A 12,005-nucleotide genomic window follows, 5' to 3' on the forward strand; every position below is an offset into this window, starting at 1 on the left:
ACCTGATGGAACGCCCCCCTTGCCACGGCTGTTACATGGTCATCCATGGATAGCCGGGCATCCAGGAGGACGCCCAAATTGCGCACCCGTTCCATGGGGGCCAGTTGCTCGCCCCCAATGGCCAGAAATTTTGAGTAGTTCGGATAATTGGTAGCAGAAATTTTGAGTAGTTCAGAAAACTGGTAGCAGAAATTTTGAGTAGTTTGGAAAACTGGTAGCAGAAATTTTGAGTAGTTCAGAAAACTGGTAGCGGAAATTTTGAGTAGTTCAGAAAACTGGTAGCGGAAATTTTGAGTAGTTCAGAAAACTGGTAGCGGAAATTTTGAGTTGTTCGGAGAACCGGCAAATGCCACCTCTGGCTGGCCCCAGAGTGGGGTGGGATTGGAGATTTTGCAGTATCCTTCCCCTGCCATGCCCACCAATCCACGCCCATTAACCACACCATGCCCTCCAAGCCACGCCCACAGTACCGGTAGTAAAAAAAATTGAATTTCACCATTGAGGCCAAGGTTGAGAAACACTGGCCTAGGCAATTTCCAAATCACCAATGCAGCATACCGTGTTTCTCCGAAAACAAGACTGGATCTTATATTAAGTTTTGCCCCAAAAGATGCATTGGGGGCTTATCTTCTGGTTAGGTCTTGTTTTCTGGGAAATACGGTACTAAATGCATCCGTCTGGTTGACAATCTTAACTGGATCTCATTTTGGGGGGTAGGGCTTATATTATTAGCATCCTGGAAAATCATGCTGGGGCTTATTTTCCAATTGGGTCTTATTTTTGGAGGGTAGTAGCAATACAGAAGTGGGGAAAGTAAATTAGAAGCTCCCTGGGTCATAAGAGTCACCACTTCTGGTGATCAAACTGGAAAGGTAGGAACTGCAATTCTTGTTGACAGGTGATGAGAGAGGCAAGGGAGAGGCAAGAGTCCAAAAAGGACTTTGTCATCACAACTTATGCATGTCTTAGTAAACCTTCAAAGGAAGGTTCATTAAAATTGAATAGGTTGACTCTCACAAAGAGGAAGTCATGCTATTCTCCAAAGCACCTGAGGGCAGGACAAGTAGCAATGGATGGAAACTAATCAAAGAGAGAAGTAGCTTAGAACTAAGGAGAAATTTCCCGACAGTGAGAAAAAATTAATTGCCTTTTGAAGTTGTGGGTTCTCCATCATTGGAGGCTTTCATGAAGTATTAGAGTCTCCTGCTTGAGCAGGGGATTGGACTAGAAGACCTCCAAGGTCCCTTCCAACTCTGTAATTCTTTTCTGTTCTTAAGATTTGGGCAAATTCCTTTCACCTGTCCTAAATGGCAAAGCTCCATAAGAAATGTTATATAAGTAGCCCTTGATCACCCATCTGCAACCTTCACAGCCAGCTTCTGGCAATGGGGAAGCCAGCGGGAGGTTGAAAATGGTGATCACGTGACAGCAGGATGCTACAATTGCCTGGGATTCTCCTAACAACAACAACAACAACAACAACAACAACAACAACTGGGATTGCTGGAATTGCCACTGTAAGTCAGCATGGTCATGCAACATTGCTTCTTATCTGCATCGCTTAGCGATGGAGTGTCCCAAAGGTGCTTTTTTTTCGGGGGGCAATCGGACTTTCTTGTTTTTTTCTTTCGAAGACGTTTTGCTTCTCATCCAAGAAGCTTCTTCAGCTCTGACAGGATGGTGGGGGAAGGGAAGGCTTACCCTAACACGATCCTGTCAGAGCTGAAGAAGCTTCTTGAATGAGAAGTGAAATGTCTTCCCAAGAAAGTCCAGTTGCCTCCTGAAAAAGCACCTTGGGGACAACCATGTTTTGGATGACAGAGAATCTCGACAGACTTTTAGTGAGAGAGTAACAATCAGTGTCATTAAGAGAGGACTATCTGCATTGCTCTGTTGTATGTCGCCCACACCATACTCTCTTGCAGATGTCAATCACACCTCCTTTTCAAAAAAAAAAGAAGGCGTGAGTGAATTAGAAAAGATACCATTAGCAGAGAGGAAACTCATGATTTGGTTCTCTACCCCCACCCATGCTCCATACCTATGTTCCACACCTATGTTGGGCACTTCCTCTTGCCAACCAGCTAATCCATTTGATTACTGGATTCCCAGCGTTAAAATCTGTTGCCACCAGCCATACGATCAACCTGACCAACCAGGCTGGTGAGAAAACAATGGGTGTCCAAGGACTAGAGATTCTGTAGCTAAGGACAGAAGAAGAATAGAATATTGTGTTGATTCTACTGCCCTCAGCTGCAGAATATGGATTCCTTGGAAACTTGGCTTTTCTCGCCAGACTCTTGGTTAGGTTGATCATGTGGCTGATGGCAGCAGACTTAACGCTGGGAATCCAGTAATCAAATGGATTAGCGAAGGGCAGAAGACACTCTACATATCACTCGAGAGATACAGCACAGCTCCAGCTGTTTTTGGCTGATCTCAAAATACTAAGCAAGTTGACTACTCCCATGGGAGGTCACCAGTCAGAAAACTTCAGCTTTATACCACCATACATTGGAAAGTTTTTAAAAAATTGGAAAAGGGGAAATGACTTCCGTACTGCTACCAAAGAAACCGTGTAGACATTGTAGGAAGTTAGCACCCGCCCCTCTTCCTAGGACAGGGGTGTCCAAACTTGGGAACTTTAAGCCAGGAATTCTGGGAGTTGAAGTCCACAAGTCTTAAAGTTCCCAAGTTTGGACACCCCTGTCCTAGGAGAATGAAATATTTTGAGAAATATTAAAAAGGTAGACTATCATATTTCCCTGCGTGAGAAATAGAGAAAAACATACTCTTGGAAAGCAGCCCCCAACTTTGTTAATAGTGCTCAGCAGGTGTCAGCATTTAAGAGATAGAGAGAGAGAGAGAGAGCCCTATTCATAAGCAAATACCCTCACCCAAGATCCAACCAAGGTAGAATTAGCCCTCTGCCACAATAGAAATTGCCTAACAAGCCCCCTCATTGCATCAGCCAAACTTCAACCAAACTTAAGCTCAGAATAAACTCCTAGGATTTGTACATGGCCCCATGGGAGCCTGACAATACCAGATAGAATACATGTTCTTGCACAGGAACAGGAAGCTCAAGTGCAAGTATAAATACCCCCCAACTCTCAACTCCATGGGGTCAGCCGCACCAGAACCCTGTGCTTGGTGATTCTGTTCATCAATAAATGGATCCTCTTTCCAATCAGCCTCCAGCCTCCATTTTGTCTCCAGTAGCTTTCTCCTGGCTTGTTATTGGGCCAGATGGATGTTCCTTCCAACAACCTTTTTCTGTAGTCATCAAGAGATCAACTCAAGAGGGTTTCTCTTTTATCTTTTTATGGGTTTAGCATTATGATCAGATTCAGAAGGATCAAGATGCAGAAGGATCTTGACAAGTCTTGACCACACAATGCAATTAAGGAGTGAGAAAAATAAGGGTTTTTTTGTTTTATACTTGGGCCAGAAAAACCAAAATACACAGGTATAGAATAGACCCGTGATGGCGAACCTATGGCACGCATGCCGGAAATGGCATGCAGAGCCATCTCGCTGGGTACGCCAGCCATCATCCGTTGCTCTTCCAGGTTCTGGCACACATAGGAGTGCCAGAAACTGTAATTGCAGTTCCCTGGTGTGAATGCGCACGCCAGGAAGCTGAGCTTCCAGTTTCCGGTGCAGGCATGTGGGCCGGCCAGCTGGTCTTTGCGCATGCATGCATACCAGAAACCGGAAGCCCATGTGACCGGAAACTGGAAGCTTAGCTTCCCAGTGCACACATGGGCACTGTGGAACCGCTCTTCTGGTTTCTGGCGCTCACGCGTGCGCGCTCCACTTACAGCACTTGGTGGCGAAAAGGCTGGAATAGATGATGCAACTGTGAGAGGCTTCCCAATAGCTCACCACTTAAGTAGGAGCCAGCGGTGTACTGCAGCTGCCAAAAAAGCTAATGCAGTCCTAGCTTGCCTCAAGAGAGGGACAGCCTCAAGGTCACGTGAAGTGATAGTATGGCTTTATATAGCGCTGGTGAGAGCCCAGGTGGAATACTGCATCCAGTTTTGATCACTATGTGATACAGAAAAGACGTTGAGGCTGTACAAAGCGCAGAGAGCAGCAACAAAGACGACCAGGGGACGGGAGGCTAAATCATACAACGAACAATTGGGGGAACTAGGTATGTCTACTTTAACAAAAGAGAAGGACTAGGGGTGATAGGATAGTTCTTCCTGTATTTGAGGGGATGTCACAGAGAAGAGGGCAAGACAAGAAGTAACAGGTGGAAGATCACTTAAGATCTCACCAAGAACTAAGGAGACAGTGAGGCCAGTGAGGAAACTAGACAGCCATTTGACCAGGATGGAATAAGGACACCTGCCTTAGGCAGGGGGTTGGATTAGACTTCCTCCAAGGTCCCTTCCAGCCCTATGAGTCTATGATGTTATGAGATGGTTATAGGGTGTAGGGTTTCCTACTTGAGCAGGGGGTTGGACTAGATGACCTCCAAGGTCCCTTCCAGCCCTATGAGTCTATGATGTTATGGAATGGGCGTAGGGTTTCCTACTTGAGCAGGGGGTTGGACTAGAAGACCTCCAAGGTCCCTTCCAGCCCTATGAGTCTATGATGTTATGAGATGGATGTACGGTTTCCTGCTTGAGCAGGGGGTTGGAGTAGGACCTCCAAGCTCCCTTCCAATCCTGTTTCTCTATGCTCTATTATTCTACGTCATCAGGAGCTGAACTCAACTCACTGCTCTCCTGATGTTTTTAGCACCATGACTCTCAGAACTGTGCCTGAGAATTCTGCGATTAATATTCCCAACACATCTGGAGGACACCAGATGAAGGAAGGCCAATGTAAATTTGGTCTATAGCCTGGGAAGGTGATCGAATGGAGCTGGTACCTAAACTGAATTAACGTGCAACCTGGCCACCTTCAAAACATCTGCTTTTTCCTCACGAATAACGTATTTTGGGTTTCAGCATTCTAAACAAAGATATTGCACGCAACAGCGTGGAATAATTACGAGAAATAGGCAAATTTTAATTGAAATCATGCTCTTTAAATCTTGGCTCACTAACACGCAAGCTGGGGATTTATGAAGTGTATCCAACGCATTTTGGGTAAACCTGCCAATGGTTGAAGGTTTTGAACTTTGTGTGCATATTTCTGTACCAACACACAATGCAGCAAACCACACAGCAAGTGACTCAAAACTGAGCTGCAACTGAGAACTTAGTTATATAAACCGAAACTGAAATTTGTCTTCTTTATTGCACCATCAACCAAAATGGGGATTCATTTATTATTATTTTTTGCATTAGGAGCAACCAACACGTTTAAAGATTGTAAACGAAAATGAAAGTTTGACCGAATCAAATTATATTCTTGATTGAAAAATATGGAATACCTATTTGGCTTTTAATATTGTATCGTCAGGTATTCATTTGCAACCTAAGCTAAAAAGGCTTAAAAATCAGTACCAACGTGTTTTTAAAAGAAATTACAAACCAGGCTAGGAGTTGAATGAACTAAGGAGAAACTTCCTAACAGGGAGAGCAATCAACCAGTGGAATAGCTTGCCTTTAGATATTATGGGTGCTCCATTACTGGAGGCTTTGAAGAAGAGACTGGACAGTCATTTGCCTGGCATAGCATAGGGAGATTCGAACAAACAACGTTCAGGCTAATTTGCATCTCATAAAAGGGGATTTATAGGCCTAAATTCTGACCCATGAGCACACCTCATAGTGCACCGATGATGTCTCCTTGAATGGTGATGAAATGTCTGCAACCAAACTAAACTGCCAAGCTCGGAGCTCAAACCAACAGCCTAACTACCAACCAGAGCGAGTAATATTCAAAGACATTTCATGGCATTGGGTTTCCTGCCTGAGCAGGTGGAGTTGCTGGACAGTACCCGATTTTTCCTAATCGGGTACTGTCCAGCGGGGCATTGAGGGGGGTGGGGGGTGGGGCTAACAAAGCTTTACCCAATAGGTGTCACTGCTTCCTTTGCTATCATAAATGAGAGAGGCTTTTGGAAGGAGCAGCAGATAATCAACCTGACAGCGGGACCATAAGTGCAATGCAATGCAACGCAACGCAAGGATAGGATAGGATTAGCCTTCTCATCTGGAGGTTTTTAGGACAGTCACTTGTCTGAGATGTTATAGGTTCTGCTGCTTCAGCAAGGGGCTGGACTAGAAGACCTCAAGGTCCCTTCCAGCTCTATTCTGTCCTGTAACGGCCATTTTTTCTGCTTTTGACCTGGAAAAGGCAGGAAAACTCTTCTCCCCCAGGCGTCACCGGCGGTTACGGGCTTCCAGGGATGCTGGAGAGGGAAGCGCTGGAACTTCGATCCACGCCGCCACTGCAACGTCTTCCCCGCCCGGCTCGACCCTCCCGGGAAAAGGGACCCGCCCGGCCCGCTCGCTCCTTCCCTCCCTTCTTCCGCCCGCAGCCTCCGCAGGGACGGCGCTAGGAGGGCAGCGGGGCCTCCGCGAGAGGAGCCGGCCCCGGCGAGCCTCCTTCCCGGGCCCCCTCCCCGGGCCCCTCCTGCACGTACCCCTCCGAAGCGGGCCAGCCAGCAGCAGCAGAGCGGGGCCGATCCTCCAGCCGCCCGCGCAGACCATGGTCCGAGGCGGAGGCGCCGCAACCGAAGCCCGCGCGCCCCGACCCCAGCCGCTCTCCGGCGGGCGTTCCCTTGGCGCAGGCGCACTGCCACGCCCCCGCCACGCCCCCGCCGCCGTCCAATAGCTGCGCGGCCTGCAGACGAGGCGTGCGCGGCGGTGTGCGTGCCAAAGGCGGGGGGTGGAGGAGGAAGCGACTGCTGGACGGTCGGGAAGGTAACTGGTATCTGGGAGCAGCTCCCTTCTTTACCCCTGTAGTAGGGCTGTAATATTATTGTTATTGTTATCCTTCTCATCCGGAGGCTTTTAAGAAGAGACTAGAGTCACTAGACAGTCACTTATCTGAGATGGTATAGGTTCTCCTGCTTGGGCAGGGGGCTGGACTACAAGACCTCCAAGGTCTCTTCCAGCTCTATTCTATTCTTGTATTGTGTTGCATTCCATTGCATTGTATATATTATTTTATTACACATTCTAATCTATTCTATTAATTTCTGCAGTGGTGCAGTGGATAGAGTGCAGTACTGCAGTACCTCTGCTGCCTACAATTTGTCAGATCGAGTCTCACCAGGCTCAAGGTTGACTCCGCCTTCCATCCTTCCGAGGTGGGTAAAATGATTGTTGGGGGCAAGAGGCTGACTCTGTAAGCAGCTTAGAGAGGGCTGTAAAAGCACTATGAAGCGGTATATAAGTGCTATTGTCCTTCCTTCCTTCCTTCCTTCCTTCCTTCCTTCCTTCCTTCCTTCCTTCCTTCTTTCCTTCCTTCCTTCCTTCCTTCCTTCCTTCCTTCCTTCCTTCCTTCCTTCTTTCGTCCACAGTGATTAGAATGCCATATTGCAGGCTAACTCTGCCCACAGCCAGGAGTTCAATCTTGACCGCCTTCCATCCTTCCGAAGTTTGTAAAATGAAGACCCAGATTGTTGGGGGGAAAGAGGCTGACTCTGTAAACCGCTTAGAGAGGGCTGTAAAAGCACTGTAAAGCGGTATATAAGTCTAAGTGCTATTGCTATTTCTGTTTTCTATTCTATTTTCTACATTCTATTCTATATTTAATTCTATTCTATATTTAATTCTATTCTATATTCTGTTCTATTCTGGAAATGAAGCTTCTGGCTGAGCAGGTGAGTGTGGGAGCCAGGCTTGCTGGGGTTGAGCCCCACACAGGTGCTCTCTTACCTGGGCAGGGACTCGGTCCCCAGTTCCTCCTTTATTTCGTTATAAGCTCTGCACATTTCAGATAGCTTTTCCTCTGCAGTTTTACATCAGGCTGAGATTTTCAATAGATGTTGAAATAGGGAGGCTTTGCAGAGAATCTGAGTCCAAACTGACCTGATAAAAACAATTCATCAATGACCAAATGCAGGAAGGCTCTCTTGAAGAGTTCAATCCCAGCATATGGAGGCTTTTCTCTGGCTTCAAAATAGCATTTTTCAGAAAATGTAAAATAAGAAGAGAGAGGAAAGATAATTATGTTATTAATATTATTGCATTACTGTTATCCGCCCCCTTTTAGCAGCGTTCGTTTCTGCTAGAAGCAGCAGTTAGGATGGTGGTCCTGCAAATCCAGATGTGAGAAGGCAGTTGCTGAATAAGCTGTCACGTGAAGCAGCAGAAACCTGGATTTCATCCGTATTTTTGCTTTGCCGGATGACTTAGCAATTACTTTTAAGTTTCAAAAAGACACGGAATGGACTTGTTCTGGTTGCATAGAGAAGGATTTTTAAACTGTGTCCCACTGAGTTCTTTTGCAAGGACTCATTAGGTGCTTAGGGCAAAACAGCAACAATGACCCCCCCCCCCAAACCCAACCCTTGAATATAGCACATTTTCTATCATTAGACCTTTGTCTTTTGATCAGGGGTTCCAGACAGGTTCCCCAGCCTGAAAAGATTTGAAAACCTTAGGACAGGGGTGTCCAAACTTGGGAACTTTAAGACTTGTGGACTTCAACTTCCAGAATTCCCCAGCCAGCATGGCTGGCTGGGGAATTCTGGGAGTTGAAGTCCACAAGTCTTAAAGTTCTCAAGTTTGGACACCCCTGCCTTAGGACCTCCTATCTCTTGTTTGGCCCCATCCGTGTTGGCCTTTAAAACCACCTCGCAGGCTCCAGCTAAGAATTTGGCCCCTTCTGGCCAGGTAGACATCCAAGTCTTCAAGTAGGGGTATCCTGCTTGGGCGAGGAGGGGGGTTTGACTAGATGACCTACAAGGCCCCTTCCAATTCTGTTAATCTGTTAAAGCTTCCGAAGAATCCTCGGGGTCAAGGCAAATTTAATTTTGGGGGGATTGGGGTTCCAAAGAGCAGATGCTGGCACAGAAGCAGCCCACTTTCTGGATCCAAAACCGCACACTCTTTTGCCCATGGGACCCACAGCAGGCCTCTCGTGATGAATCCCCCGAGCATTGTTTCACTTTGTGCCTTTGGCATTCTGATGGCTTTTGTTTCATTTTTAATGTAGGCCGGCTTGAGTTTTCTAATTTGTCCACTCTACAATCTAGCAAAGAAATACAGGTAGTCCGTGACTTACGACCACAAAATGTCTGTCATTAAGTGAGATATTTGTTCATTTTATGGCCTTTCTTGCCACAGTTGTTAAGCGAATCACTGCAGTTGATAACTTAGTAACCTCGTTGTTAAGGGAATCTGGCTACCCCGTTGACTTTGCTTGTCGGAAGGTCGCAAAAGGGGATTACGTGACCCCGGGACACTGCGACCGTCAGGCATATGAACCAGTTGCCAAGCCTTTGAATCTTGATCACATGGTCATGGCGAAGCTGCAAAGGTCGTAACTTTGAAAAACGGGCATAAGTCACAATTTTCAGTGTCACTTTTTGAATGGTCACCAAACAAACTGTTGAAAGTCGAGGACAATCTGTGTATGACCTGGGAGTAGAATTTGTAAGATATATACATGTGGGCCCTCCGGAGCACCATATTGGAACGGTATCCGATGCTCCGGGCAGGCTCTGGTATGCCCGTACCGGGGCATACCACCTGCAACCCACCACTGGTATGTATGTATGTATGTATGTATATACATATGTATGTATGTATTTGTGTTACAACCCCTGGTATGCCCAAATATGGGAGGGAGCTCACTACTCCCCCTTTCTGTCCTTCGGCTCATTACAGAGGACCATCCAGGCAGAAAACCATATTTTTATTTTTAATGTTGCCTTTTTATATTTGTGTTGTATTTGTGCTGATAAATAAATAAAGGGAGACTAGTATAGATCTATTTCAAGCTATTTAGCTCTCATCAGCTAGCCATACCCTTACAAATCCCAGTAAGGGTATGGCTAGCTGATGAGAGCTAAATAGCTTGAAATAGATCTATACTAGTCTCCCTTTATTTATTTATCAGCACAAATACAACACAAATATCTATGTATGTATATATGTATGAAGCTGTATGGGAAAAATGCCCAAACCCTCTAAATTATTGATCCCCCCCCCCCAGACTGGAAATCGGGATCCAGATTGCTGTGTGAAGAAATTGTTGCTCTCCAAGCAAAGCTACACAACCGCTGCTGCCTCCAGAGCTGATCGTTTTGAAGAGCTGATAATTGCAGCATGGCTTCCTCCAAGCCTATAGGCAAGTTCTGGGAATGGGGCAAGAATATCTTCTGTGTGGGGAGGAATTACGCAGCCCATGCCAAGGAGTTGAAGAATGCCCTCCCCACCGAGCCGCTCTTCTTCCTCAAGCCCTCCTCGGCCTACGTCAGGGAAGGCCGTCCCATCATCCAGCCCTACTATTGCAATAAGCTGCACCATGAGGTGGAACTAGGCGTGGTGATTGGGAAGAGAGCCCAGGCCGTCCCCCAGGAAGCAGCCATGGGTCACGTGGCAGGCTACGCTCTCTGCCTGGACATGACAGCCAGGGACACTCAGGAGGAGTGCAAGAAGAAAGGGCTCCCTTGGACTCTGGCCAAAGGATTCAATACCTCCTGTCCAGTGAGCGACTTTGTGCCCAAGGAGAAAGTCCCAGATCCACATCGGTTGAAGATCTGGCTAAAGGTGAATGGAGAGTTGCGTCAAGAAGGGGACACGTCCGGCATGATTTTCCCCATCCCGTACATCATCAGCTACATCAGTGGAATTGTCACCTTGGAAGAAGGAGATATCATCTTAACGGGATCCCCCGAAGGAGTTTCGGCTGTGCAAGAGAACGATGAAATAGAAGCCGGGATCGAGGGGCTGCTGAGCATACGTTTTCAGGTGGCGCGGCAGAAAAGCCGGCCCTGATGTGTGGAAGTTCCTTTTCTCTGGAAGCATCTAAGGAGATTCTCAGTCATCCGGGTCGTGGTTGTTCCAAAGGTGCTTTTTCAAAAGGCAAGTGGCTGGTTTTTCCTTGAAGATGTTTCACTTCGAAGATGAAAAAGCACCTTTGGAGACTTTTCTCTGGAAGGAAAATGAGGGTTCGTAGCTCATACAAAAGGCCAGATTCCTTCCCCACTCCGAGATGGAAAATAGGAGGCTTTCAGAATGATCTCTCCTTCTCTCACACAGAGTCCCACCCACAGAGATCCCAACCTATTGTGTGCCAGATACGGTGACTTTATTTCAGATAAATTAAACCAGAATATAGCAATATGCTGACAACATACACCAGTTGCCTCATTGGAGCAGCTTAAGTAAACCTTAATACTGGAAGCCTTTTGCTATGATTTGCAGATAAGATATCCTGGCTGCATCCCTTTGGCAAGCTCAAGTTTAGAAGCTATATTGATTGTTTATTTCCTATTTCTGGCTTGTCTGGAAAAGGCCAGCCTGTAGCTATAAATAAAAAGCCTATATATTTTTAAGACTGCAAAACACTTCATATCCTATAGTTATAATCTACCTTCCATAAAACCGTAACCAAGTAATGAAGAAATTTTGCGGCAAATTGTATTGTTTAGAAATTGTATTTTATATGATGAGATTTTAAAAACACTTTGAAATGAAGCCAAAACATGTCTCTTTTTTCTGTGAAATAATGCCAGTCAGTTCATAATATTACTTGCCAGTTATCTATGAAACAAAATATAGTTAGCATTTTTGCAACACTGGTCATAGATATATTTTCTCTGTTGAACACTTAAAGTAGGGAAACGGGGAAGTGCTGAGGAAGGACACTCCTTCACTTAATAAGTTCATGGCTTGTGCAACACATGAAGATGGTGCTTCTGTCCCAGCTGAAACTCTTAGCTACTGAACCATCTCTCACTACAAAAAGTCTTCCTTTTTGAGGTCATCTGAAATTAAACATGCTTGTGAAGAATATTGAAAACATATATTCCTTCCACATTATAATGGAAAACTAAATTGGAAAGTGAAACAAACCCTTCAAAGCCAGATAAAATCTTGCCACCTTAATAAAGTATATTTTACAAGCCTTTGTATGGCGTC

The 12,005-nt window shown here is 45.9% G+C and overlaps 2 protein-coding genes across 4 annotated transcripts in view; one reads left to right on the forward strand and one right to left on the reverse strand.

Moving 5' to 3' along the window:
• Positions 1 to 6,712, reverse strand: part of LOC309398802 (hydroxyacylglutathione hydrolase, mitochondrial-like) — a 45,965-nt gene extending 39,253 nt beyond the window's left edge. The window contains exon 1 of one of the 2 annotated variants that reach the window (XM_081966020.1): positions 6,551 to 6,712. In XM_081966020.1, coding sequence (XP_081822146.1) covers positions 6,551 to 6,617 — 67 coding nt within the window. In that variant the 5' untranslated portion in view covers positions 6,618 to 6,712. The remainder of the gene's footprint in view (positions 1 to 6,550) is intronic. The other variant, XM_081966019.1, reaches the window with a different exon arrangement.
• FAHD1 (fumarylacetoacetate hydrolase domain containing 1) lies at positions 6,690 to 11,982 on the forward strand. Of its 2 annotated transcripts, none has more exons than XM_081966023.1 (2): positions 6,690 to 6,830; positions 10,075 to 11,982. In XM_081966023.1, the coding sequence occupies exon 2, from the start codon at positions 10,188 to 10,190 to the stop codon at positions 10,857 to 10,859; it is 672 nt and encodes a 223-aa protein (XP_081822149.1). In that variant the 5' UTR covers positions 6,690 to 6,830; positions 10,075 to 10,187; the 3' UTR covers positions 10,860 to 11,982. The 2 variants fall into 2 exon arrangements, with proteins under 2 accessions (XP_081822149.1, XP_081822150.1); XM_081966024.1 differs by lacking the exon at positions 6,690 to 6,830 and adding an exon at positions 7,102 to 7,219.
• Positions 11,983 to 12,005: the final 23 nt, after the last annotated feature.

The sequence above is a fragment of the Natrix helvetica genome, assembly GCF_964273705.1.
Source record: "Natrix helvetica genome assembly, chromosome: 13".
Classification (NCBI taxonomy): domain Eukaryota; kingdom Metazoa; phylum Chordata; class Lepidosauria; order Squamata; family Natricidae; genus Natrix; species Natrix helvetica.